The 26,921-nt window shown below is 43.1% G+C and overlaps 8 protein-coding genes across 8 annotated transcripts; 6 read left to right on the forward strand and 2 right to left on the reverse strand.

The window, feature by feature from the left end:
• Nucleotides 1-9: 9 nt before the first annotated feature.
• BJ212DRAFT_1272409 (palmitoyl-protein thioesterase) lies at nucleotides 10-1,088 on the forward strand (the record flags this gene model as incomplete). The annotated part of the gene is made up of 3 exons (XM_041331014.1): nucleotides 10-231; nucleotides 281-571; nucleotides 627-1,088. The coding sequence occupies 3 exons, from the start codon at nucleotides 10-12 to the stop codon at nucleotides 1,086-1,088; spliced, it is 975 nt and encodes a 324-aa protein (XP_041192820.1).
• Nucleotides 1,089-1,594: 506 nt separating this feature from the next.
• Nucleotides 1,595-2,385, forward strand: BJ212DRAFT_1356051 (UPF0041-domain-containing protein). Its single transcript, XM_041335688.1, has 5 exons — nucleotides 1,595-1,785; nucleotides 1,849-1,959; nucleotides 2,015-2,088; nucleotides 2,141-2,193; nucleotides 2,246-2,385. Exons 1-5 carry the CDS (start codon nucleotides 1,722-1,724, stop codon nucleotides 2,277-2,279), a joined length of 336 nt encoding a protein of 111 aa, XP_041192821.1. The 5' UTR covers nucleotides 1,595-1,721; the 3' UTR covers nucleotides 2,280-2,385.
• On the reverse strand, nucleotides 2,386-3,233 carry BJ212DRAFT_1356052 (uncharacterized protein). The gene has a single exon (XM_041335689.1). It carries the CDS (start codon nucleotides 3,138-3,140, stop codon nucleotides 2,415-2,417), a length of 726 nt encoding a protein of 241 aa, XP_041192822.1. The 5' UTR covers nucleotides 3,141-3,233; the 3' UTR covers nucleotides 2,386-2,414.
• Nucleotides 3,234-3,449: 216 nt separating this feature from the next.
• Nucleotides 3,450-4,598, forward strand: BJ212DRAFT_1356054 (uncharacterized protein). Its single transcript, XM_041335690.1, has 4 exons — nucleotides 3,450-3,639; nucleotides 3,702-3,888; nucleotides 3,950-4,049; nucleotides 4,130-4,598. The coding sequence occupies exons 1-4, from the start codon at nucleotides 3,589-3,591 to the stop codon at nucleotides 4,248-4,250; spliced, it is 459 nt and encodes a 152-aa protein (XP_041192823.1). The 5' UTR covers nucleotides 3,450-3,588; the 3' UTR covers nucleotides 4,251-4,598.
• Nucleotides 4,599-4,786: 188 nt separating this feature from the next.
• Nucleotides 4,787-6,223, forward strand: BJ212DRAFT_1272023 (WD40-repeat-containing domain protein; the record flags this gene model as incomplete). The annotated part of the gene is made up of 4 exons (XM_041330994.1): nucleotides 4,787-4,823; nucleotides 4,878-5,299; nucleotides 5,358-5,889; nucleotides 5,946-6,223. 4 exons carry the CDS (start codon nucleotides 4,787-4,789, stop codon nucleotides 6,221-6,223), a joined length of 1,269 nt encoding a protein of 422 aa, XP_041192824.1.
• A 953-nt stretch (nucleotides 6,224-7,176) lies between these two features.
• On the forward strand, nucleotides 7,177-9,500 carry BJ212DRAFT_1447058 (Na+ dependent nucleoside transporter C-terminus-domain-containing protein; the record flags this gene model as incomplete). The annotated part of the gene is made up of 13 exons (XM_041338350.1): nucleotides 7,177-7,445; nucleotides 7,499-7,534; nucleotides 7,591-7,768; nucleotides 7,819-7,916; nucleotides 7,966-8,155; nucleotides 8,207-8,254; nucleotides 8,304-8,335; nucleotides 8,389-8,543; nucleotides 8,594-8,855; nucleotides 8,904-9,043; nucleotides 9,095-9,175; nucleotides 9,229-9,421; nucleotides 9,473-9,500. 13 exons carry the CDS (start codon nucleotides 7,177-7,179, stop codon nucleotides 9,498-9,500), a joined length of 1,710 nt encoding a protein of 569 aa, XP_041192825.1.
• A 1,805-nt stretch (nucleotides 9,501-11,305) lies between these two features.
• Nucleotides 11,306-12,705, forward strand: BJ212DRAFT_1299870 (uncharacterized protein; the record flags this gene model as incomplete). The annotated part of the gene is made up of 7 exons (XM_041332928.1): nucleotides 11,306-11,329; nucleotides 11,415-11,745; nucleotides 11,798-11,892; nucleotides 11,962-12,034; nucleotides 12,116-12,138; nucleotides 12,195-12,437; nucleotides 12,493-12,705. The coding sequence occupies 7 exons, from the start codon at nucleotides 11,306-11,308 to the stop codon at nucleotides 12,703-12,705; spliced, it is 1,002 nt and encodes a 333-aa protein (XP_041192826.1).
• Nucleotides 12,706-13,829: 1,124 nt separating this feature from the next.
• Nucleotides 13,830-14,143, reverse strand: BJ212DRAFT_1481085 (uncharacterized protein; the record flags this gene model as incomplete). The annotated part of the gene is made up of 2 exons (XM_041340205.1): nucleotides 13,830-14,036; nucleotides 14,090-14,143. 2 exons carry the CDS (start codon nucleotides 14,141-14,143, stop codon nucleotides 13,830-13,832), a joined length of 261 nt encoding a protein of 86 aa, XP_041192827.1.
• Between the last annotated feature and the right edge of the window lie 12,778 nt (nucleotides 14,144-26,921).

Below are 26,921 nucleotides of genomic sequence, written 5' to 3' on the forward strand. Positions count from 1 at the left end.
GCGGCCATCATGCTCTCCTCAATTGTACTCTTCGCAGGTCTCGTCAATATTGTGTCCAGTGCGGCTGTGAACGATATACGACCCCTAGTAATATGGCATGGACTGGGTGACACCTACGCATCTCCTGGTATGGACCGCTTTCAGAGTGAAGTCAAGGAAATGCACCCTGGCATATTCATCCACTCCATCTTCATCGACGAGGACCCAAATGCAGACCAGCGTGCAACCTTTGTGAGTATTCATACTGCTACTATATGGATTTATAACTGATATCCGTCAGTATGGCAATGTGAACCAACAAATCGTACAGGTTGCCGAGCAGCTCGCTGACATACCTGAGCTCAGCCGCGGTTTTGATGCCATAGGATTCTCACAAGGAGGTCAATTCCTTCGTGGCTACGTGGAACGTAATAACAGCCCGCCGGTGCACAACCTGATCACCTTTGGGTCACAGCACATGGGTGTATCAGATTTGCCAGCCTGCAACCCATGGGATCTACTTTGCCAGGTCGCGCGCCGAGCAGCAGCCAGGGGTATGTATAGCGAATGGGCACAGGAGAATCTTGTTCAGGTTTGTCAGAAAATCTCCTCATGTACCATGGTACCATTAATTCAGCCATCATCAGGCTCAGTATTTCAGGGACCCGCAACGGCTCTCGCAATACATGTCATCAGGGAGCTTTCTACCGGATATCAACAATGAAGTCTTGCTCCCTTCTTCTCGCAATTCATCGTATGCAGATAACCTTGCCTCGCTGAATAAGCTTGTCCTTGTCCTTTTCCTCCAAGACAAAACCGTAGTCCCTAAAGAGAGCGCTTGGTTCGGCTCCGAGCAACCTCTTGAAGACATCACTATGGACCAACCATCTGGATCCAGTCAGACGCCGATGCTCAGCCCACCGAACGCCAAAGATATCATCCCGATGCGTCTGCAAACCCTTTACAAAGAAGACTGGATAGGCCTTCGACAGCTTGACGAATGCGGTGGAGTTGAATTTGTGGCATGTCAGGGAGAACATATGCAGATTGGTGATTGCTGGAAAGATCTTGTTGCTGAGTGGGTGGGAGGGTCTTTGAGCGTGAACTGAGGCGTATCCTGACACGAGGCACCACACTGACACCAGTCCGTACCCTGTCGTGGCACGCTTGTTCGGCGCACCACTGTTGATGGTCAGTGGGTTGAATGTGTTCTATATAAAACAGACACCGTGTTACGATTTGTCCCACTAGTTGTAGACATCCCGCCACCCAACGTTAGCGGAAGGAGGGCTCTCGAACAAAAAATATTCTCATCATCGAAAAGATGTGCAAAGCTGGGCTGATTTTTCCACGGCTCACTTTCGACTGACATGTACTCACACAGTCGGCTGAAAACTTGAAGCACTGGACTGTTTGTCGCAATGAGCATGTCAATTTGGGATGAAGACAACGTAGTGTGCATGAAGTGAGCCGCATATAACTGACCCATATATCTTGAGCAACATCGCACGAGGCAGAGCAAAATCAATTCGAATTGAGGCGCACAAATTATTATGTAATATGTCACCTTAGCCCATCGCGTGATTTTCTCGGATATCCCCATCTATACATCCAGAGCACTCCGAATTTGCCCCGAATAACGGCAAGGTGAAAGTTCACGCCCGCCTGTGAAAGCTCAATTTCCCGATTTCTTACTCCCGTCGACATTACTTTCCTTGCTCGTCCTCTTCAAGTCATCAGCAATGTCTGGCGCAGCGTCTGCAGCCGCAGGGTCGAAACTCTCCGCGTTTATGAATCATCCAGCCGGTGCGTGGGATGTCCGTTGATGCACAAATAGGCGCTGATCCACATCGTCACTGGTCACGACAGGCCCGAAGACGGTCTTCTTCTGGGCACCATTGATGAAGTGGTGTCTTGTTGCTGCTGGTGTAAAGGACTTGAGTCGGCCAGCAGATAAACTCAGCATATCACAAAACGTTGGTGCGTAGATGCGTCACTGGCTCACTGTGACTCCGTTTAAATTATTCCCGGATAGCGCTCGCATGCACAGGTTTCATCTGGGTGAGATACTCATTGGTCATTACCCCGATAAACTATAGTTTGGCAGCGGTAAGGGTCGCTGAGTTTTCTTGGTGACGATCACTTATGCGGCGTTGCGCAGGTGAACTTCTTTGTTGGCTCTACCGGTTTAGGACAGTTGGCCCGGATCGCAAAGTGAGTTTCAAGTCAGGCAACAGTTTAAATTTTGTGCTTACGGTTGAGCAAGTTACCGGTACAACGGAGAGGCAGCCAAAGCTTGATTAGTTTCTCTCGAGAGTTTTTTTATATATCTATTCATGCTTCCCTTGTGGTGTCACTTGATCAAACCTCCGCGAATCGTTCTTATTGGAATCATATACACTGATATATAAGTGTGACTACGCTCGAACAAGGTATCATCGACTCTGACTTTTCGTCTTGCTGTTGTCACCGCTGGTTGCTTTATCTTCGGAGTTCGGCCCGTCAAAAATCCCCCGAGCTACGTCCCACCATCCACCTTCCGCTAGTAAGCGATTAGCAGCCTTGGCGATGTTTGACATGATCTTTTGAGCGTCATTCCCCTCCTGGTTCCCGTCGCGTTCCTGATATTGCCATTGCTTGTGCTTTTCAAAGGACTCCCACGATCTGGGGCGGTCATTTGACTTGTGTTGCGTACGCGTCTTGGGTGACCGCGATGAACGCTGAGTACTAGAAGTGGACTGGGCTGGCTCATTCAGCACATCCCAAATGAATCCGCCTAAGCTGGAGATGATGCTTGTGTTCCCGCCCGCGCTCTGTCCCATGTACCACCCCAGCCCTGCAGTCAGCGTTCCTAAGATGGTTCCCCACTTGATGAACCAGATAGTGGTTCTAACCATCCAACTGGTGGTCCTATATAGGCTGACTAGTGCGAGATATGCGGCGAGGAAGCTGATGAGAGGGGGAATGATGGTCTGTGCATCCCACTGCCATGGTTTAGAGGCAATTAGGGATGAGATCAACGAAAGAAGCGCCGTAAATAATGCGAGTGAGTGCGAGAGAAATGAAAGCAGAAATGAATACAGAGGTGGGGGAAGCTGCTCGGCGAGGAAACCAAGAAGGGGGTCTAGAAAAGCTGGCAGTGGAATGTCTGCTGGATCCATGGTTTCTGTGGTATAGATTGTTGATGCCTTGGATCTCGAATAACAGTTTCGAGTTGCAAAAGTGAGGCTGTCGTGACACGTCCTGCAACAAAGTAAGTACTTATGTAAGTGACTGGACGCGTGAACGTTACGTGCTGTTACGTGGCTGCGTGACACGGTGTCACGTGCAGAGTCGATAGAAAAGAAATCTCCAAATGGAGGCAGAGAAATGAGATATTCACTAGGAATCAACCAATCGGATCATATCGGCATGATGCCAGCCGATCGAGCCGACCACCGATACTTCTACTCCGACATTTCCTGTGAGGTGTTCGCTCCGCGAATATGCACCAAACATTAACAAATCTGATCGTGTATAAGTTCGAGCTTATATCAACTTTGCTCCTTTCCCAAGAACTCTATCACATATCTTCATCTGCCCATACACCCACTAGTACTCTTTCATATCATGGCCATGAAGCGCAAATTCGACTTTGACGCCACTGACGACTGCCCCCAGGTCATTTTATTTTATCGAATTTATTTTACTTCCCCACTCTAATACTCGCTCATGTGCATCAGGTTGCCAAGCAAATGAAAATGGTTCCCTTCCCCAACTATGAGCCTGACACCGACGTTGCTATGTCTGAATCTCCTTCATCTGACGCCGTCTCGTTTTTCCCTGAAAATAATCATACTCGCCTTCATTCTACTGCCAGCTCGTCAAGCGGTTCGTCTGTATATTCGGATGCCATCGACTATAACTCTCGTATGTACACCTGAGACCTAGGTGTTGTCCACTCACTAAGCATTCGTGTGTTTTCATACAGCTTTGTACCCTCGTCTCGCCCAGGTCGTCGACTACCAGCCGGATGATCCTGAAAAGGCGGTTGGGCTGTTACAGCCTGCAAGTTCATTCACTCACCATGGGTAAGTACAAGGAGAGCTCATCCTCGATTATGGTTCTAACTTGTCACTCCCTCTCGCCTCCACAATACCATGCTTTATAGTTCGCATTGCTCACAAATACCCAAGCTTCGTGTCGCCTGCTCTGCTGGTCCCGACGGCTCAAGGACGATGTGGAGCTTTTGTGAACAATGCGGCGCGATTTCCATGGTGGATTCGGATTGAAGTCATCGACATGCTTGGCACCCTTTTTTTATTTTATTTATTTTGCTGATTATCCTTTCGTGATTTGCTTTTCCTCTGGCTCAACTGGTCAAGTCTGTTTCCGACATATCGATCCTATATCCGCCTCCCCTGCGCCGCTAACAGTTACCATCACCTATCCGCCTCCTTCGACTTCACCGCCCTTCTCGTGATCAGCACCCGGTCAATCTCCGAACCTCTGACAACCACTCGACATCAAAACATCAGCCAAATATCATAATGCTGCACTGCTACGTTTGCTAAATATGCTCTCGCTGTATATATCTTGCCCCGTCGTATAAATTATCATGCTCTGTTGCTTTGACATCAATTACGTGTGAATTGGCCTGATAAGTAATATTTCTAAAGCAACTCAGTACTCAATAAGTATTCAATTTTCAACATAATCCTTCTGGATTTTCACTTGCTAAGTATATTGAAAGTTTGATCGAAGTTATGCAATTAATTGCCCCATAACGTCCACACCACATCAAGCACTGCTACTGTCAGCATACGCCATGACCCAAACAACTTTGCTTCAATACGAAGCACCATGTAAGTCCGATACATCGTCACCACTTCTCGAGCGTAGTTGATAACCTTGATCAGGGCCTGTACACGCGCTCGATTGGTGCAAGTCAACTGCACCTGGACATCAATCTCGTCCACGATCGGCTTTCCGTCTCGGAATTGCATCCTTCTCTGAAGACTATCGGAATCGGATTGCTATCGTAGGACTTCAAGATGAGCGCGTCCTTGTCGAAGATGATTATACCGATTACCCCGACTTTGTGACACTGGTGGAGGCGAACCATGGATACCCAGCCACCAATCTGCAATGGCAACCTGCGAGTGCGAGCGGCTTCTCGTGGACTGGTAAAGCGCCAGCTGCAGAGTTACTTGCGACGACTGGAGATGCATTGAGGGTATGGGAGTATTTTGGAGATGCGCCACCAGCGTCGTCGGCTTATGTTGGGAGGCAGCCCACGGGTGGAGGGCATCGGTTGACACTTAAGACGGCATTGTCTGGGGTACGTGATTGAAAACTCACGCCTTGATTGAAAACATTGATGACCCCCTGTGTGCCAGCAATCCAAAGTGCAAAGCCAGTCTACCGGACCACCATTAACCAGCTTCTCTTGGAATGAGAAAGCCCCCAGCTTAGTTGTCACATCATCAATAGACACGACGTGTACCGTCTGGAACATCGATACGTCCACTGCCATAACACAACTCATTGCTCACGATCGAGAAGTTTACGATGTTGCATGGCTTCCGGGATCGACAGATATATTCGTATCAGTTGGGGCAGATGGTAGTCTTCGTGCGTTTGACCTACGGAGTCTCGAACATTCTACTATTCTGTATGAAACACCGGCACCCAAAAGCGGTCCGACCGCAGCCTCAGCATCATCGCGTCTACCTACATCGCCTCTCTTACGCATTGCATTCAACCCTGCTGACTCAAATTACATGTCCACATTTCATATGGATGGACAGGATGTGCAGATTTTGGATATGCGGAGTCCTGGTCAGCCGGTGATAGAACTGAGAGGGCATCGCGCGCAGGTGAACGCGATGGGATGGAGCACAACAGATAGACCAACACTGGCTACCGCAGGTAAGCACTGCAATGAATTAACTCGCGTCTGTGTTCGACCTGAACCTTATGTGCAGGGGATGATTGCCAAGTTCTACTTTGGGACCTTGCTACCTACACACAAACGGCAACCTCTCCTCGCACTGCAAATTCTCGCTTAAATTCACCACGGCCAGACGTGAAGAAACGTGTGGTCAACGATCCGATAATGGCCTATTCTGCTAGCAGCGAAGTGACCAACCTCGCATGGTCTCCTCAGATACCAGGGATGACGATGAATACGGGACACTCGACAGCGCCTGGAGAGTGGCTAGCGATTGCAAGCGGGAAGTCTATCAAGGCACTCAAGGTGTGAATTTAATTCACTGGAAGATTGGAATAATGGTTACTGTAATTGTACTTCACATGGGAGTGCGCTTGACCTTTTGAACCGTCCACTTTATGGCCATGACAGATCATGATCTGGCTCATCTTCTTTTGCGCTATCTTCGCTATCTCACAAACGCGCGCCCACAGCTTGTTTCTTATATACCTCATGTCTCGTGAATTCTGTCGCGCTTGGCGGCAATATTCTATGTATAATTGAAGTGTAAAAAATAGGCGATGTCGTCTAGATGTTGTCACGGTATCTATACTCACATGTAGTATTTCTGACTACTCGAACAACCGTTACAATCTTTCACAGGTAGCTTGAAGCTCTCCGACTTGAACGTTCTGAACCAGGTTCAACCGTTCAACCCGCGGGGATACCCCTGAACACGAATATAAATAGACTAGATCCGCCTCATTCATTTCTTCGAGCAGATAAGTACTTATCATTGATATATGATGCCCAACTATCACAAGCTACCACCACTCATTTCTAGATCTCATATGTCACAGTCACAGGCACTGTGCTTGGCTTCAATTGCTCTGACATTGCGGGAATGGAGGAGGGAGATGGATGGAGGAAAATGTAGGAGGAGGAATGCCCAGCTCGGATTGCTGAACGACTTAGAGTCTCACGCATCTCAAACGCAGACCTCGGCTACTAATCCGGGCCGGATGGGATTAGGCTATCGGATGGACGGATCCGGTTTTCTGATGCGGCTCCACACTTGTCTTTTGCAGTACATATCTCGTTTCGCCGCGAATTTCAAAAAAACACGCATGCTCAAGGAACTATTTGGATCAACCGCATGACGCCGCGTATGACCTCTGATAAAGATGCGACCGCATGCACGGAGGTTACTCGGGCGCCAGTCGATATTAAATATAAGTTGTATAGTTGACGCTTATCTCTTTCTGCGTTGCTTCTAGCCCCCCAACATGGCAACTCCAGCAGGCGGTTTTGATGCAGAGAACCAGTTCATACAGAGAAAGACGTCAGTCTCCACGAACTCTGATGGAAAACAGGAAACCGCACCCGTTGTAGATGCTGGGGGCGATTTGGAGGGTGCAGGAGAAAAGGGTGAAGGAACGCAAGCGAGGAGCACGTTCGACAAGAGACTCCGTGTTGTCGTCCTGATTGCCCTCGCTGCACTCATCCTTGGGTGGTGGATATCCTCCACCATTTTAACAGCGACACGCGGGCAATGGTATGACGTACTCTCCGAGTCTTGTAATTAACAAACCTTAATTCTTCTCCAAGGGTCGTACAGTCATTTTTTGCGTGGTTTTTCTTACTGTAAGTAGTGATCTCTACGCAATGTTATGCCCCTGCTGATTATCCATACTGTTAAGTATTATCGCGTTCCGCTTCATACCCAATTCGGTGGTGACGGAGCCTATTACCGCTGTATGGGTGCCATGCGTCCAGGTGCCTTGGTACAAGCTTCCTCGGATAGCGAGATTGACAATTGGATGGCTCTGCCTTCTTGCCATCGTGTTTGGGTCTGCTTTCGGATTCCCACTGACTGGCGTGAGTTCTGTTGTCTTGAATGAATTTTTGATAAGCTGACGTCGCTGTAGAACAGTGATTATGGACACCGAGCAATTTCGGTACTGGGGTTGTTTGTTTTCCAGTGCGGTTTCTACTTGTGTTCCACGAACAGATCGGCCATTTGTTGGTTGGTGCCTCCCTCTCAGCCTACTGCATCTGCTGATTTAGAATGTAAGGCCTACTGTAATAGTCGGCCTTTTCCTTCAACAAACCATTGCTCTTTTTGTGCTCAAGACTGGCGCCGGTTTTTCCTTCTTCAAATATATCGCGGATCTCGCAAATGACTTCTTGTCGGAAGCCGATGTCGGGGCTGAGTTCTTCTTCGATGCAGAAACCATTGCGAAGGAATGGTTTTTTGTGAATGTGGTATGAGCGTGGTGTCGCCAATCTCGAACGCTTGACTTGATAAGATTACAGCTCTCCGCCGTTATCTTTTTCATCGCCACGATTCAAATGCTGTACTATGTCAGTGACCAGGATTACTTTGAGCCCTCACCGCTAACGTATACCAAAGCTCGGCGTCATGCAATGGATGGTCAAAGGATTGTGAGTACATGGAACACACCATTCATCGATGAGTGAGATTCATTGTTTCGTAGTGCATGGTTTTTCTTCAAGCTCATGAACGTGTCTGGCGCTGAGGCGGTCGTCGCGGCTGCTTCCCCTTGGGTAGGCCAAGGAGAGTCTGCCTGCTTGGTCAAGCCCTACGTTGATATCATGACCCCATCGGAACTTCATCTTGTCATGACTTCTGGTTTGTTTGCAATACTCCGCCATCGGAACGTTAATATTTATGAATTCAAGGTTTCTCCACTATTTCTGGATCTGTTTTGACCGCCTACATTGCCCTGGGTGTTCCACCCCAGAATCTTATCACTTCATCCGTCATGAGCATACCTGCTTCTATTGCCATCAGCAAGATGCGGATTCCGGAAGTCGAGGAACCTGTTACTCGTGGTCGCATAGTAGTGGACCGTGGGGATGCGGGAAAGAACCAGCCAGTGAACGCTCTTCACGCATTTTCTTTGGGAGGTCTGTTTGGCCTGAGTGTCGCGGGACAAATCCTGTGAGCCCCATGAATCGGCCATCGACGAGTCACTCAGCTGTCCCATAGCACTAACGTATTAACGATTTTGTCGCTTGTCGCTACCATCAATGCTGTCCTGACATGGGTCGGTCGTGGATTTGGCATCCATCAACTTACTTTACAGCTAGTCTTGGGATACATCGGGTATCCTATCGCCTTTTTCTTGGGTCCGCACACATCCTTGCCATTTTGAGCCATCCTAGCTGATATCTCGCTAGGTGTCCCCAGCGCTGAGATCCTCCGAGTCTCACAGCTGTTAGCGACGAAATTAATTGAGAACGAATTTGCTGCGTACTTAGGTACTCTCGTGACCCCAATTTACGGACATGTAGCTGATGCTTAATTCTTGCAGAACTATCAAGCATCCAAAAGAGTTCGAACCCCCTGTCACAGCGTGCCTTTACGATTGCGTCGTATTCCCTCTGTGGATTTGCAAATCTCGGGTCGTTAGGTATACAGATCGGTGTGCTCGGCGCTTTGGCACCATCGCAGGGCAAAGTCATTGCAAAACTTGCGACATCCGCTATGATTTGCGGATTTATATCGTGCGTTCTTAGTTTGTGCTGTTTTTAGTTTAGTGACGAATTTTTCTGCAGAACCCTCCAAACTGCCGGTATCGCGTGAGTACTTGTGCAGCATTGGTCGTGATGTCTAGAGGCTAACTCTGTTTCTCTTAAAGCGGCATGCTGGTATAATACGAAGGGTATCTTAGAATTAAAATGGCTGAGCTGTGGCGCTATACCTTGTCATAATATACCTGGCCCTTCACCCTAAGGGCAAGAGATATTGTCAATAATTACAAACGCATTAAATTTAATATAATATATATGTGGTGTTTGTGAACAAATGGCTGCTGGTGCAGATGGGTTCAGAGGGATATTCAGGGATCAAAATATCCTCAGGTAGTGCATCCAAAGGGATGTTCAATTCTAAAATGTTGTTCTCAATGTCGAGGCGGTCCTCTCGTAAATTACTTAAGAGGACCTAAACCTTTCCTGATTTGGCCACCATCACAGCTAAACCTTTGCATGGGAGACATTCTGCACCTTGTTGCAGAAGAATATCCTTGCTGTAGTATAGAGCCAAAGTTAGCTACCCAAACCTTGCCATGTAGTGTCAGTTCCTAAACCTTTTCTAGTAAATTTTTCCAGTGTAGTATTGCTCCCTAAGTGCTAAACCTTTCCCTAAATCAAAGTCTTAATATTCCAGTTCAACATTTCTCATCAGTATCAGAAGCATGACTACTGCATGCAAAATTGCTTAAACTGCTCAAACTTGCCTGAGTAATACAGATGCAGTGGCCCTAGTAGACTACAAGTATTATAACTAAAAGGTTTAGGAGGGCATTTAGAAGTAAAGCATGAAAAGGTTTAGCAATACTGCATGGGAAGGTTTAGGATACAGTGAGGATTAGGATGAGGATGCTCTTCTGTGACAAGGTGCAGAACATCTCCTATGTGAAGGTTTAGCTGATGCAGTGGTGGCCAAATCAGGAAAGGTTCAAGGTCTGCTGTGAAAGAGAGATAGGAGCCAGGCTGTTAGCAACTAATGCTACTTACAGTGGCTCAAAAAAGTGTCTGAATGTTTATGCATTTTAAGTAATTGGATAATAGCAAGGCAGCACCTGAGTACAATATAAAGGCATAGGGACAAGTCTAAAGGCTTGACATCATAGCTATAATCTGAGATATATATCATGGGAACTAGACCACATATGGGCAAGATATGGTAATTCTAATCACATGACTCATTCGGACACTTTTTTGACTTTATATCCAAATCACAAAATCCAACCATTCACAGATATTATTCTTAGAGTGGTTTTCAAAACAGTTGGCACAGCCACCGAAATGCCACTTTTTCAGCCCTTTTGAATATGTAGAATCAAACAATTGTTTCTCAACAACCACTGCTCCAAATGCTATGATTCTTTAATGAAAGATGATCTATTTTATGGTGCCCAGGGCATGCCAACAAAATCGGAGAAATTTGACCACTATCTTGGTATCTCATTTTCAAGGGGCTGCATTCTGACTTGATGAATTTTCCTGCAACAACAAGCTCTTCACTCAACCTATAATCACTTCTCTGTTCATTGGGTACTATCCGCCGAGGGCACAGCAGCAAAATCTGGAGCTTTTGGTGCAAAATCTGGAGCTTTGGTGCAAAATCTGTCTTGCAAGCATGTTGCTAGGACTCTTGGGGTCAGGTTTTATTCCATGACATCCTGAAACTTCATGCAGTAGTTTACTTGATTCTGAACAATGTGTGCATCGAAAAATTCAAGTTCTAGTTCCATATTCTGTTGTATCTCAACTGACCACCTGCCTGTGGAGTTCATGTAGCAGTGATGACCCTGACTGTCAGCCTGCGGCTAGTGTAAACATTATAGTTCAAACTAGCTGTTTGGCACCATCTTGTCCACAACCATGGGCTCAGCCAAAAACAAGAAAGTACCAAAGACTGACCAATACTGGCAGACCCTCCAAGGAGAAAAAAAGGAAAACTCCTCCTGTCATACATGACTCTGAAACTCAGAAACCAGGACCAAAACCAAAACCAAAACCCATCAGCAAGCCTGGCAGCAAAAAAACTTCTGCAACTTCACCTCTCAACATTGATTCATTGCCTGAGGATGTTCTAACAGCAACCCAGGGACTCCTTGGTCTTTCTAATGGCTTGAAAGAGACCCAAGAGTATCATAACTCAGAGCAACCTGACCCTAGTAATATGCTGCTAAATGATGACGAATTTTTAGTCACCACCAAGGATGATGCTGCAGAGAATGGAGACAGGGTAACCTTGGATCCAGAAGCTATGAGTAACAGTACTGAGTCCTCAGACGAGGAAGATGAGGAGGACGAAGACAGTAAGTCACATACACATTATGGAGTCACTGAGCATGCTGAAAGTATATCAAGGTGCTTTTGATCTTGAATTTATGGTCCCCATTAACGGTGCAACTGATAGTGCTACATACTCTTCCAATATCACTTGGACCAACTTTCATTATCAGGTTGCTGACAAAATGGGTATTCGTGTGAAAGACTTGAATCTCATATACTGATTTAGCACAATGCCACAGAAAGAGCTGCCTCGTGTGCTCCAGACACCTGTGCATCTTGCAAGACTATTTGTGGCTGCCCAGAAAGAGCTGAGTGAGTGAGCAAAATCCAAATCTAAGGCAAAGCAGAAGGAGTTCAAGGTGGTTCTCATTGATCATGATGCTGGTAAAAGAGGAAAAAACAAAGTTAAGAAGAAGGTGAAGCAAACCTCAATGAGATATATCACAAATTACTGATTGCTAGGTAACATCAGGGTGGTCGCAAAGATGGCCAGAAGAGGGCGAAGTCGAAGAAAGATGATAGTGATTCCAAACAAGCTGGAGATAGTGATGAGACAGACATTGTACTGAAGAAGAAAACAGCACCACAATATATTATTGAACTGCAAGCAGAACATGCTTGTGGTAATCATAGTGGCGAGTACTGTGTGATCCTTCCAAACAGAAGTCATCATCACTTGACCAATAAGGATCTTAGCCTTTGGAGTCTGTTATTGGTTGGTTTTTATACATGTCGAGTATCATAATGGTCACTGAGTAATAACATTACAGACAGAAGGTGTCCACACAAGCTTGAAGGATCCTCCCAGTGAACTGAAAATTGAGGATGTAGTCCGCCCACTGAGGATCCATAAACAATCTCAATCTCAACCAGAAATGTCTTCTCATCCATTTCCATACTATTATCCATACCCACCTCCACCACCGCCTGGATATGGAGCTCTGCACTATCATCACTATTCGCCACAGACACCAACACCTTAAGCCTCTTCTCACACTCATTCACATCTTGAAGTTCCTAGTTCAGACTCTTTTGATCTGAATGATGCACCAACAATTTACCCACTGTGTTCTGGAGTGGCTGTTTGAGTTAGATTCAGGCGAGCATGGAGCTGATGGCCAGGTGTGGGGACAGTATGCTGGTGTGCTTGATAACAGTGGATACAAGCGAATCATTCAAATTGCTGAGGACGGAAAAGATGGTGCAAAGGAATTGGTAGACTTGTGTGGTATGCCATTAGGAATTGTGAGGTTACTGATCAGGTATGCAACTAGTGACTCTGACAAGATCACCAAGAGGGAAAAGAGGGCACACCGAGGTGCACATTAGATATCCACTATTGAACATTAATACAACCCAGATTCAAAAGTTTACATGTATCCACAGTGATGGAACCATCCCTCAGCATCTGTTGCAGTTACTGACCATACAGCATTGTGCAGCTGTGTTAAACCGGCTTGACTGCTGTTCTGGGACTCTGTTGCAGCCCTAAATGATCTGCCATGCCTGCGGACATGTGATTTGATAGCAGAGAATGCTGGTTCAATTGGATTGAAGTCCGGTGAGTAGGGGGGGAGAAATTCATAGTGGCGACTGCTGGAAGACAATGGTTATAGGTTATTCAGTTAACAGTACAAATAGCATTACTGACACTTCTTGTATCATCTCAAGGACCAGGTCTGACTTATGAATTTGGCAGTTGTCCATGACAACCACAGAATTTGGGCCAGGGAAAGGGTTGGTATGAAGTAATAAACCCTCAATAAACTTGCCAAATGGCTTGTAGTTGAAAGAGCCTTGTATAATACTGACATGCAGGATACCATTGAGAGAGAGTGCTGGAAGTACAGAGTATCTATGGGAAACAGTGAATTGATAAAACACATCAAAAGAGATAGTAGTGCACCTATTTCCACGTATGAAAAAAGCCTTCCACACTGCTTGGTGACCCCAGATTGACCAAGCTCTCCCTTGATATGATGTCCATTGATCACATGAGCTTTCATCTACAAAAACAAGTTGGTCTGGTCTATAGCATAGGCCAACTTTGTAAATATGTATATGCAGCTCGCTTCTCTGCACTGCGTTCGATTGCATGTTGTGTCAGCTAGGGAGTAGTGTGGTCAGCAGTCACAAGACAAGACAAGCAAAACAAGATCGCAAAAGGGTACACCTTTTTCATAGAATATCTGCTCCTCTGGAGTGCACACCACACTGTGGGTATCGAGACAGACACCCCACAGATCTCCTCTAATCCTACTTTGAGTTCATTGAGGTAGCTGTCACATGTTTTATCAAGAGATCCATGTAAGAACTGTTGAAATCAATAAATTAGTATGAAGTATTGAGGCAATGATGCATACATACTGCAACATCTTCAGAAGTCAAATGATGGCGGTGACCAATCCTACGATGGTCCATTGTTGTTGTTACCTTGCCTGTAGCTCTGAACAATGCTAGGATCTGAAGTATTTGGCATCAGCTGACATCAGTGTAGGTAGATATGGCATCCAGGTCAATGAGGCGAGCCATTTGTACAATGGTCCAGCATAGATCCTCACTGATGGGCTTGCCTTTGGCCATGTTGAAGATGGAGAGTGATTATAAATGAGATGTGAATGTTTGATCAATGGCAAGCTCACACAATGAAAATTGCACAAAAAGCTCTCGTTTGTTTTGCTGTGCCCTCAGGAGACAATAGATAATGAACAGATGAATGACTGTTAGTGGAGAGGATTGGTTGTTCTTGCAGGAAAATTGTGTGAGGCAGAAAGTAACACCATGAAAACAAGATATCGAAGTAGTGGCCAAATCGTTCAAATTTTGTTGGTGTGCCCTGGGCACTATAAAATAGATCATCTTTCATTAAAGAATCATAGCATTTGGAGCAGTGGTTGTTGAGAAACAATTGTTTGATTCTACATATTCAAAAGAGCTGAAAAAGTGGTGTTTCGGCGGCTGTGCCAACTGTTTTGAAAACTGCTATAATAGAATTGGTGCAATAATCAATATTTGGTCTTATTTTAATGTTATTTATATATATGAACCCACATAATATCATGAACTTTAACATAATCATCATACAGCCCATCTCCTCTGCTCCAAAGGATAATATCCTTATTCTCTGCTCCTCTAGTTTGTCTATGAGGCAAATTGCTTCCAAAACTTTGAAAATGCATAAACATTCAGACACTTTTTTGAGCCACTGTATCCTAATGGGTGTGAGTATAGTGGTTCAACCTGAGGGGACTGCTATTGAAGCACTTCCTTCATATGTGAGCAAGGGAAGCAACACATGAAGGAGTCACAACCTAAAGTGGCCTAGAAACTAGCACACACAGTGAAAGCACTTCCTGGTAAGGACCTAAGTCAAGAGAATTGACTGTGAGTGAAAGCACAAGTCAGCTGTGATCAGTATAGTGTGTGTAGAATGAAACACAACAGAGATACATGTGGGTATGAGAGAGCACAAAGTATATGTGTGCTGGTGTGAAGTACTGTCTTACTAGGATGTAAAAATCAATGAAATAACCAAATTTCACTATCCTTCACAGTCAATGGTTCATACAAATACCAATGGTTGATAATGTGGCCATTCATGGGGGTACAATTAAGATAGGTTCTTGAAAGCAAATCTACCAACAGCTCAAAGGGGTTAAGGTATTCAGGAATCTCAGGAACAGTGCCTGTAACTGGTGTGATGCAGTGCTTAAGGTGTTTCTGAGGTTAGTTACCATTAACTGGTATGATACAGTGCTTAGGAAACTTCAGAAATGGACTAATATGGACTTACAGAGTGTAGTTGAATTGATAACTGGCATAATGCAGTGCTACAATGCTACAAATAACAGAATGACAGGATACAGTGAGTCAGAGCAATATCTCTTGGATACTCCTTATTCTCACAATCAGGAGAGATCAAACTAAGAGTTGGATACAATCAATTCAACCAGGTATGTGACTTTAAAACAAACCTTTCTGCTGCTCGAGCACTCACATTTGAGTTTGAGGCAGGATCAGAATAGAGTACACTTCTGTAACATAGTCTTAAAGTAGGCCAAGGTCTTAATACTGTTGACTAAAGTATAAGTCTTATTTGTCATCCTCAATCATTAAAATACATGAATTCTCCTCATAGAATTGGTTTCTTGTGTTGTAAAGAGAATGAAGTGGAACTATACTAGATGACCAGTAATCTTGTACTAGCTAATGTAATTTGTTATAGCTCAGGGATGACTTTCAGATGGTCTATACATCATGGGAAACAGTGCTAAAAGAGTGGAGGAAATAAGTTAATATTCACTCAGATATTCACACAAATATTAATGGGGGCTTTTAAAAGAGGGAATGTTATTGCTCAGAGAGGAAACTAGGCCCCTTTATATACTATTTTAGGTGTGGCTATGCAATTACTTATTATAGAAAGATGACTCATTCACCTTATTGTCCAAATGTTCACTTAGAAGTTACTGCTACTTTGGAACTAGGGGTTTGCATTGTGAACTTCTGACCTTGCTCTGATATGCAGGCAATTGGCCAGTGCTTTGGATTTCTGTAATTGCTACAGTTTTGAGTGTCCTATATGTTAGATCTAGGTTACTTGTTTTCTAGTATGATATTCTTGTATCTCACATGATTACTCAGCATGATGTTCATATCAGGTGACTGACAGATTATCTGGGTTAGGGCCAGTCCCAGGACACATGCCATGTCCTATAGATGTTGAAACAATCACACCTTGTGTGGCTGGTGCATAGGGCTACATGATAATGACAGAACCATGATCTATACACAAAGTGGACAGTGTGGATTTAGATGACTGAAAAAGGAAACAACAAAGTGTTGGTTTAAGATGACTGCAAAAGGAATCATCACATAATCACATAAGTTTTTAACATCTCAACCTGACCTTGCAGAGCAAGGTGACTGTCCAAAAAGTATGGCTGACCATTTAAACAAAACATTCATTATGCAAGTAGAACTGCTCAGATGTTAACTGTCCAGATGTCAAGATATTAAGATGTTTTAATTACACAACTCATTAGGTAGAAAAATGTATGAGAAAATTCTGAAAGGTGTGGGAATATGCTTAACAATGGAAAAATAAGGGTTTTGACCCTGTTTGTTGATTAAGATAAATAAATTATATCAATGGTTAATTCATTTAACCATGAAAAAACCATGAAGAAAATTATAATAAAATATGTATGATAAAGCTATAGGAAATTAGAATGACCATTACAGACTGTAGGTATGTTATATGGTGTATTATGTATCCATGACCATGTATGAAACAAGTTTTGTGCATGTCAGCATGTGCAAGCTGAATATGCAGGATAGAGTGTACAAGCACTGGATGTGATGGTGCATGAGAAAGACAGGTAGGAGCAAAGGTAAGGCTAGGTATAAGCAAAGAGAGTACTGAGTAGTGGTTCAGACTACCAATGGTGATTTGGGTCTTTGCAAAGGCCTAGGAATGAGAACCCTAGTGGCATGCACTCTGAGCAGTCAAGTTGCATGTGATCAAAGAGAATGAACAAAAACTGGTCAATTGCACAAGGTCTAAGGTATCATGCTAAGGTGACTCTACTGCCTAACAGAGTCCAAGGAAGGGGAAGTATTGGAAGGTATGTACTATAGGTCTCTTCATCATAGTGTGTGAACATCTAGAATACATGGGCAAGAATTGAGTGAGGTAAGCAACTGCATGCTGAATCCATAGGTAATAAGACATTAAGTGCTGCAGAACATGGAGATACATGTAATAAGACCTGCTGCTATTCAGCAATGACATTTAGGGACTAATAATACACCAGTGGAGATGGATAGGATATAGGTGAATGAATACCCAAGGACCAGACCAAGGTTATAAGACTATGCTGTAGTACAGTGCATGCCTAGATCCAGAGGAGTGCATTATCAGTGGATGAGTTGATAAGGAAATTAATGATTAGTATCTTTCTCCTTTTTCTGGACAGTAAGAAGAATCACACTGATGCTCATAGTATGTGACCAGTGCTGGTATGATTGTCATACTGCCTAAGTAATTTATGAGAGAATGGCCATAAGATCAAGTCAACATTAACAATGTCATTTTAGAATTGAACATCTGGGATGAATTTTGAGTCAATTGCTTGGTGAAAACTGAAATTCAACCTGTGCTGCCAAGTAACCTAACCTCACCCTCCTAGTCTATGCTAGGGTCATTTAAGTCATGGTTTGAGCTATTCCATGAATTACAACTGTTCCAAGGCAAAATGAAAGTACTATGAGATGTAACTGGGTTACAAGAAGCAATCCATGGAGCAGAAGAAGTGAAGGAATATGTTAGATGTGGTTGTGAGCTTAGTATGAGTGTGAAGATGAGAGGAGTTTATGTTTTATACTATGGTTCACTAAACTCACACTGCAGGCATATTCCCATTTTTCTCCAAAAACATCCAAAAAACATTGATCAAGAAGATAGACATTTTCTCTCATGTTGCCTATCAAAACATTGAAAAAAATTAATTCATGTGTTAAAGATTTTCTGTGCATGGGACATGATGCAAAAACTGGACATGTTCCTTCAAGGATAATACTGGATTTTCCATCTATTTTCTTTTAAACAGCAGTTTACAATGAGATCAAATTTCTGGTCCATGTTTTCAAATATACACAAAACATTTGAAAAACATAGTATATTTGGACAAAAAATGTAACATTATTGTAAACTGCTATTTAAAAGACAATAGATAGAAAATCCAGTATTATCCTTGAAAGAACATGTCCAGTTTTTGCATCATGTCCCATGCACAGAAAATCTTTAACACATGAATTAATTTTTTTCAGTGTTTTGACAGGCAACATGAAAGGAAATTTCTATCTTCTCAATCAATGTTTTTTGGATGTTTGTTTTGAATTTGATATTTAATCAGATCTTCTATAGAGTCTGAGATCTGCTTGAGAGTTAATCATTCACAACATTCTGGATAAAGGACATGGAATGGTGGAGGATGAATGAAGGGTCCTCCTGCTGCATCCTTGCAGAACACTGAGCCAACTGGATTGATTGCTGTGAACTCATACCTATGAATGCTTGCTGGTAGCAGCAGGCTTGGTGTGAGCCCCAATCCAAGTTCTACATTACTCACTCGCTTTGTTTGCTCACCACAGACTTAGCTTGATTGTAACACAGAGGGGCTTGGCCTCAGCTTGTATGCTGTGCCCCTTACCCAAGTATGTGTCCTACATTTCAGAGGAAGTCTGATGATGGTCCAATGAAGTCCGGAGGAGCATGGGAGAGTTTTAGAGGAATGCAGGAAGTGCTCAGGAGAGTTCCCACTGCAAGTAATACTTCTACAGGAAACAGGATGGAAGGATAGGAGGTCTGAAGGTCCAGAGGACAGGAGGATGGAGGTCTGGAGGACAGGAGGACAGAGGTCAGAAGGAAAAGATGTCCAGAGGCACAACGGACAGGAGGACAGAGGACAGAAGGACAGGAGGATGGAGGACAGAAGGATAGGATGTCCAGAGATATGAAGGACAGGATGTCTGAAGGTACAGAGGACAGGAGGATAGGACATCCAAAGGTCAGAAGGATCAGGACAGGACATCCAGAGGCCTGGAAGGAACAGGGGCTACATCAGATGGAGTCTGATATAGAAACAAACAGAGGTAGACTACCCTAAGGTAGAGTCAGAGAGACAGGGATTGGACCTAAGTCCAGAAAGAGGGTAAGTGCTGGAAAGGCAAAGCTCCTAGCCTAGGGAATCAATCCCTAGGCCTGATGGATAGGACAGACTTAGGTGGACCAAAGTCTGAGAGAGGATTGGGCAAGTAGAGCAAAGTCTAAGATGATATTCAAACTGAGGAAACTACAGGAGTATCTACAGGGGTTATATACTAGAGAATATCTGAGGGGATCAGTAAGCAAAGGAGTAGGGCTATGTACAAGCATGTGAAAACACATTAGTAAGTAAGACAGAATATAACTAAATGAACTTGGAGATGAAGACTCATACAAGGATCAATCAGCAAGACAGAACAAGAGGTAACTGAAAGCTGGAAAGGCAGAGATGTCTAAATGGGGATAGGTGCAGGATATTGGACAGAGGGCAGGAATATATCTGGAGATAGTTATGGCTAATATCCAGAGGTCCAGAGATCTGAGGATCCAGAAGGTGAGGTGGATACAGGACTGGGATATGATGAGGTAGATATAGTCCTGAATCTGAGATGAGGTGAAGTTCAGATGTCTTGCAAGATGGAGTGTGCATAGGGTGGACAGGATAGGGTGGTACAGATCAGGCTAGCAGTGAGGATCTGGAGGTCTGGAGCTCAGGGGTAAATCTGGAGCAAAGTCGATCCTGCTGAGGTGTAGAGTACACAGTGGAAGGGGATCTGGGAATGAGTCGGATATGGGGTCCAGACATAGGCTTGGAAGGCGTGGGAATATTATGGAATATGGGTCCAGATTGTGGGATATGACACCTACAGTCTTCATAGAAAATGATCCAATAAGCATGATAGGGGTAGTATGTTCTATTTTATGATTATAGCAATAGTAGACTTGCTAGGACCAGGTTTGGAAGCAATTTGCCTCATAGATAAACTTGAGGAGCAGAGAATAAGGATATTATCTTTTTGAGCAGGGGAGATGGGCTTTGTGATGATTGTGTTAAAGTGAATGATGTTATATGGGTGAATATATGTAAATCATATTAAAATCAGACCAAATATTTATTATTGCATCATTTCCATTAAGAATATTATGTGTGAATGGTCTGATTTTGTGATTTGGATATAAAGTCAAAAAAGTGTCCAAATGAGTCATGTGATTAGAATTACCATATCCTGCCCATATATGATATACTTCTCACAATATATATCTCAGATTATAGCTATGATGTTAAGCTTTTAGATATGTCCATATGCCTTTATATTGTACTCAGGTGCTGATAAATGTGATGTTTACATTAATCATAAAAATTGACTCACCATCATCTGGAGGGACACCCTCATTTTCACATATTACAACATCTAATCTCATGGTAAACTATCAAGATAATTTCTTGAGGAATGACATACTCTGGAAGCTTTGCAAGCATGTTCTCTTATATTTCAATATCTGCATATGATGGATTGTTGGCCTTCAACCAATTATACAGTGCTTAATGTACTTAGAAGTTAGTTACCATTGACTAGCATGATGCAGCACATAGGAAACTCAGAAATGGACTAATATGGACTTACAGAGTGTAGTCAAATTGGTTACTGGCTTGATGCAGTGCTATAATACCATAAATGACAGAATGACAGTACACAGTGAGTCAGTCTTGGATACTTCTTATTCCTACAATCAGAGGAGATCAAACTAAGAGTTAGATACAATCATATCAATCAAATACATGGCCTTGAAACCAGCCTTTCTACTGCTTAGACACTCATATTGAGTTTGAGGCAGGATTAGAACAGAGTACATTTCTATAACATAGTCTTAAAGTAGGCCAAGCTCTTAAAATATGTGGATTCTTCCCACATAATTGATTTCCTGTGTCATAAATAGAATGAAGTGAAACTACACTGGATGACTAGTAACCATGTACTAAATAATATGACTTAGAGGTGGCCTCAGATAATCAGTACATCATGGGAAATTAAGGGGTGAGAAAGTTTTGAGAGATATGCAAATTTTCTTACTTCCTCTAAAAAGAATCTCATTGCTCAAAGGGGAAACTATTACTCCTTTATATAACATACTTTCATAGGTTGTAACAGGACCTACAAGATTGAAACATGCCTTACAGTTCATTCAGGGTATCTAAAGAGCATACCACCAGGGAACAACAAGAGAATACTTTTAGTAAAATTTTCCAAGAACTCACACATTATCTAGCATGAAAACTAGAAAAGCCAGACTGTGTACTTAAGAACTAGCAAGAAGTCTTGTTACTGTGTAGTTGTGTTGTCACTATATACTTATTCAATGTAAGACCCTTGAGTAGTAAGACACTGTATTATTGTCCAGATGTTCACTTAGTAGTCACCACTGTTTTGGAACTGTCCAAAAAATGTGACTAATCACTTAAGTAACATATAGATTATATGAGTAGGATGATTATTTGTTTAATTGTTATCCATGCAGATGTCAAGATATTGAGATGTTAATGCAAATTTAACTCACTAGGTAGGAAGATGTATGAGAAAATTCTTAAAGGTTAAAAATTCACTGTGGTAGTTGCAGCAGGAAACACTAGATGAATTAGACAAAAGTTAATAGGACAAATTGTGGATTTCAGAATGTGATACAAATGAGCAGATGATAGACTTGAGTCTAAGGTCAACAAGGTAAAACATAGTGATATATTTGGGGAAAGTCCATGTGATTCCTGATGTTACAAGCACCTCACTAAACTCTTGTAACTCATTAGAGTCTTTGACTTTGCTGCTAGCCAGCCAAAGGTCAGCTTCAGGACCATATCCACACTATTGTATGAGGTATTGGAATCCATGTTCATATTGTTGTTAATCAAGGATATATTATATCTCCCAGTTTTCAGTGTCTGTCAGCATCACAATGGGTCCTGGTCTTTGTAACTCTTGCAATGGGTACAAGGTAGCATCATTAGGCACATGTCGCTTTAATTTAGAGACATGAAATGTAGGATGGATATCAAAGTGTATGTCCCAAATGTAATGAAAGTGAAAGTACCCAGTTGAAGTGTTAATAGTAGATGTAAGGATATGTGGTAGTGTGTTAATCTAACCAGTTTGATAACAGTTTATGAGGCTTGATTGATTGTTTTGTTAGTACATTCACTGGATCTCTCTGTTTAGGAGTGGTAAGTGGTTGTCATATACAAATTAGTCAATGAAGTGCTTTCCAGGAATGACTAGTGAAGAGCTTGTCATGGTCTAATGCAATATTAAGTAGTAATTGTTAAGGTTATGCTCAAGGATAAATAAATCTGAAGGGCTTGGCCTCAGCTCATGCACTGTGCTGCTTATCCAAGTATGTGCCCTTAATTTCCAGGGGCTAAGAAAGTCATCCAGTGGATCTGGAGTATAGTGTAGGACTCATTTGGAGGTCTAGTGAAGGTTCAACAACTCTCTGCTGGGATGCAGAGAAAAAGAAAGAAAGCTTTATACTCTCTGAAGGAGGTAGAGGCAGACTCTCAGAATGTTAGTTAAGGTGTAATGTGAATTGTTCAACCCATGGGGAAGCAAATGGCAGTAGGAGCATGATTTAAGGCACACTAATGAGCTTCTGTGAGGGCACACAAGAAGCACACAATGTGCAAGAAAAGTGGTTCTATTGGCAGGTGAAGCCTCTATGCAATAGAAAATATGATTGTTTCTCTAAAATGCAGCTCTATACAGTCTACTAGATGGTGGTAAAAGATGAACAAAAGTGAGGTAAGCACTACGTAATGCTAACTTGGCTTAGAGAAATGGTGCCATACAGAGTATGTAATAATAAAGAGGTACATAGAGATAATGAAATAGCAACTGAATACATACCAGTGGGCTTGTTAGACAGTGGATGGAAGCTCCTGCCAGATAACATGCAACATAAGGCAACTAAGTGCACTGTGTGTGTGTGGGAGAAATGCATCACATTGTGTGGGAATGTAGTGTGTGCCCTGTGCATACCATGGGAAAGCTGCACATATTGTAGAGATTGACCAGAGATGTTGCACAATGATGATGGCACAAGTTATGCAGTGAAGTGCAGTGGTTATGAGTTATGATATAAGGTAAGCCTCATCCAAATCCAACATGTCTTAAGTAGGCAAGGTTGACCTGTTTGACATCCTCAAATAACATCCATACAAAACCAATCTGCACAAATATAATTGCTGGAAAGGTGTCTTATAAAGCTCCTCTTGAAGGCCCAGGAAGAATTTTAAGTTTTGGATCAGAACTCATGGAGAAATAAGTTAAAAACATCAAAAGTGTAAAATGACTTGGCATATCATTTCCATGTACTGGAACAGTGAGTGAAAAAATGAGAAATCCTCCTTGAAATATTTGGCCACTTATATAATCAAATATGTGACATATTACCAAGGGGGAGGCAAGGATAAATAGGCCTTAGAAATACCTCAAAAACCCCTGCTACTGGCATTAAAATGGGGAACAAGACCAAAGCTGTCTGGGCACATCTTGCAAATCCCTCCAAAGCTCAAAAAAAATCCCTGAAGGCAACTGTTGAAGATATTTCTGACTCCAAGGATGTAGATTACACTCTTCCAAATCTTGATTATCATGATGACATGGAATCTGAGGGCTCGGAAGTGAGTGAAGATAAAGAAGCTGATATCAAGGATGATGCAGCATTGCTCACCTTTATCAATATATTATCAATGGCTCAGGAGGCAGCCACAGAAGCAGAGAGGAGAAAAGCAAAGGCAAGCAAACGGCCAAAAACTTGCACTGGCAACTCTGCACACAGCCACCAATGATTTTCTGCAAAATGGAAGAAAATTTTAAATGAGGGCCATCAAGCATTTATTAGCAACTGGCTCCAAGTTGTTACACAGAAGACAAACCTCCAAGTCAGTCAGACTGTGTCCAAGTCTGAGTCAGTGGGTGCAACAGCTTCTGTTGAGTCTGTGTCTGTAATAGTGAGTAAATAAAATTGAATCAGGGTGGTGACTGATACTGAATTGTGGTATCAAGTTGGAGGCTGGTGTTCTTGGTGATCATTCTCACCTGATACTAGTACTTTTAGAAGATTTGGAAAGAAAACACTGAGTGCAATAGAGTCCAGACAAATGTGCTCACCTGTATCAAATTATATGTGCTACAGATTTCCAAATGACATGAACTCCCTATTCAGGTGTTGAGTGGTTGCCTGCCAAGCTTGACCATGGCTCTGTACATTTTGGCATTGGCATTGGCATTGGCGTTGGTGTTGTACTAGAATGGTCTTGCAGTGGCAAAGATTGTGCATCTTGCTGCCCCAGTTCCTCCTTTGACCATCATCACCAACTTTTCACCCTCAGGCAGCTTGCAACTACGAAAATGGACATTGTTCTTTCAATCACCATCCCCCTTGCTTTCAATATACACTTCACAATGCCTATGAGAGCTTCTGATATGACACTCAATCTGACTCTCCATGTCTTTAATATCTTCTCTGCATTTGCATGCCTGCACTGATCCATCCAGACTGAATAAGTCATCAATGCTCATGGAGATGGAATGAATGAACAGGCTAGTACATTAATCTGAGATGAAGATGTGAAGAGCTACAGAACTTGTATCCATGTGCTCATGGTTTCTGTCATCATAAATACATTAATCAACAGTTTCTCAGTAGTCAGTGTCATCAAATACTGCTCCACTCACAAAGCTTCTGTTCCTGCCTTTGATCAATCAGTTATTTCTCTGTGTCTTGTCCATCTGATTTTTTGACACTAAAAACATTTGCTTCCAGTGTTAAAATATGTGATGATCTGATGCAAATCACACTAGTTCTACAACTGGATAATGCAATGCCTGAGCACATGATGAACTGATGGCCGACTGCAGGTTGATTGTCGATTAACCATTGTTGCAAAGAATCATGAACAGTCTGATCGGTGCTATATTATCAGTGTCTCACCCATTCAAATCCAAGGAGCACAGAGCTTTGACAGCTGTGCTTCATGCTCTTCTTCCTATGATGCAGGCCATCCATGTACTGCACACATCACAACTAGAGCAAAAAGTGATGTTGTGAAAGAGAGAAATGCACCTTTGCACCTTCTGCCAGGTTGCTTTGTTCTCAGTGAAGGAGGTCAGAGTCTTGTACAACAGATCTGTGATAATGGCACACATGATCTGGTCCCACAATGGTGTCTAATCCACATCTATCATTGCCTTGCACAAGAGGTGTTCACTGTCCACATGGGTAGAAGCACAAGATGCCAAATGAGGAACAAAAGACTGCAGGTGGGCACTCATGACTATTGTGAACTGGAAAAGAATTTTAACCTTGAAGCTTGTTATCAAGCTGTGATTGTATGAGGTTTTGATCCAAACAATGTGGCATGATTCATTGATCTCGTTGAGTCCCAGTATATTCCAAGGGACATGTCACTTAGAATTCAGTGCTGTCTTGATGTCAGAATTTTTGACACTGAAAATTTTCACTTTCTGCTGTTCAGATACACGATGATCACACCGGGCTTGAACAGATTTGCAGAGAGCGACACACACATGGCAAGGTCAAGAACAGAAGAAGCTGAATGCATGCATTTCCCAGGTAAATTGTAACAACAAAGGTTATTGATATATGAAATGGAGCTGATATATCCCTGATGAGAAGGATGTAATTGAGTGTGCATTATGATGACACTTCCTTGCACTAGAGAAATGCTCTTTCCATATTCTAAAAGGATGAGTGAGTGGGAGGATGCAATTAGCAAGCAGATAATTAGTTCACCTCAGATGCTGTGAGTCAGGATGGACAAAAGCAAATGCACATTGCTCCAGGACACTTTCATGAGTGCAACCAGGATGTGTTACGAACTAGGATAGTTGCGACAACAGCTACTCAATAAGAGCAATGGCTGAGGTCGAGTCAGGACTTTACAAATGTAAAGGTCGTAAGACAAGTCAAAGAGAGTGTCTCTAACTTGAATATCGGATTGGACGACTTAGGATTGGGGGTCCCAAGCGAAGGATGTTTCAGGTGAGAACCTAGTAGATTAAAGTGAAGATCTACTGAGTACATGACTGGGTATTTATAGTAGGTAACCGAGTCAGAGATAAAGAATGAGTCAGAGATAAGAGTGAGTCAGAGATAAGTCATCTAGTGATGGCGATAGCGATCATGATGTAATACAGATAAGAGAGATGAGTCACCTAATGACAGCTATAGCGATCGTGATGTAATACAAATGAGTAAAGGTTTTGGGAAATGGATAGGGGGCAGACGTGACTGTAACATTACCCCTCATTTAGGAATGAAGTCACCAACTTCAGTTATCCTGATTAGCCCAGTAAATAGGGTCAGCATCGTAGTTCGAGTCGAGCAAATCGTTCTGTTCTTCAGTGATAGGGAGTGACCTATCAGCCAGTTCTTCAGCATGGTAAATAGTGTCCTGCTCAATCTCCCAGTGGGCAAGGGCCTCGTAGAAGCTGGGATCAGTCCAAACTAGTGGAATCACTGCTTCTCCTTTCAACTCCCTACAAAAGACTGACAGGTGTCCGGGTGCATATGCTTTAC

Source organism: Suillus subaureus (assembly GCF_016647635.1).
Source record: "Suillus subaureus strain MN1 chromosome Unknown BJ212scaffold_17, whole genome shotgun sequence".
Lineage (NCBI taxonomy): Eukaryota > Fungi > Basidiomycota > Agaricomycetes > Boletales > Suillaceae > Suillus > Suillus subaureus.

What these genes read in the sequence shown, in the direction of transcription:
- BJ212DRAFT_1356051 (XM_041335688.1), top strand. Translation starts at nt 1,722, where the DNA reads ATGTCTGGCGCAGCGTCTGCAGCCGCAGGGTCGAAACTCTCCGCGTTT. An exon ending in CAGCATATCACAAAACGTTG is followed by an intron (nt 1,960 to 2,014) that starts GTGCGTAGATGC and finishes ATTCCCGGATAG; the next exon opens with CGCTCGCATGCACAGGTTTC. An exon ending in TAAACTATAGTTTGGCAGCG is followed by an intron (nt 2,089 to 2,140) that starts GTAAGGGTCGCT and finishes GGCGTTGCGCAG; the next exon opens with GTGAACTTCTTTGTTGGCTC.
- BJ212DRAFT_1356052 (XM_041335689.1), bottom strand. Translation starts at nt 3,140, where the DNA reads ATGGATCCAGCAGACATTCCACTGCCAGCTTTTCTAGACCCCCTTCTT.
- BJ212DRAFT_1356054 (XM_041335690.1), top strand. Translation starts at nt 3,589, where the DNA reads ATGGCCATGAAGCGCAAATTCGACTTTGACGCCACTGACGACTGCCCC. An exon ending in CCACTGACGACTGCCCCCAG is followed by an intron (nt 3,640 to 3,701) that starts GTCATTTTATTT and finishes CATGTGCATCAG; the next exon opens with GTTGCCAAGCAAATGAAAAT. An exon ending in AGTTCATTCACTCACCATGG is followed by an intron (nt 4,050 to 4,129) that starts GTAAGTACAAGG and finishes CATGCTTTATAG; the next exon opens with TTCGCATTGCTCACAAATAC.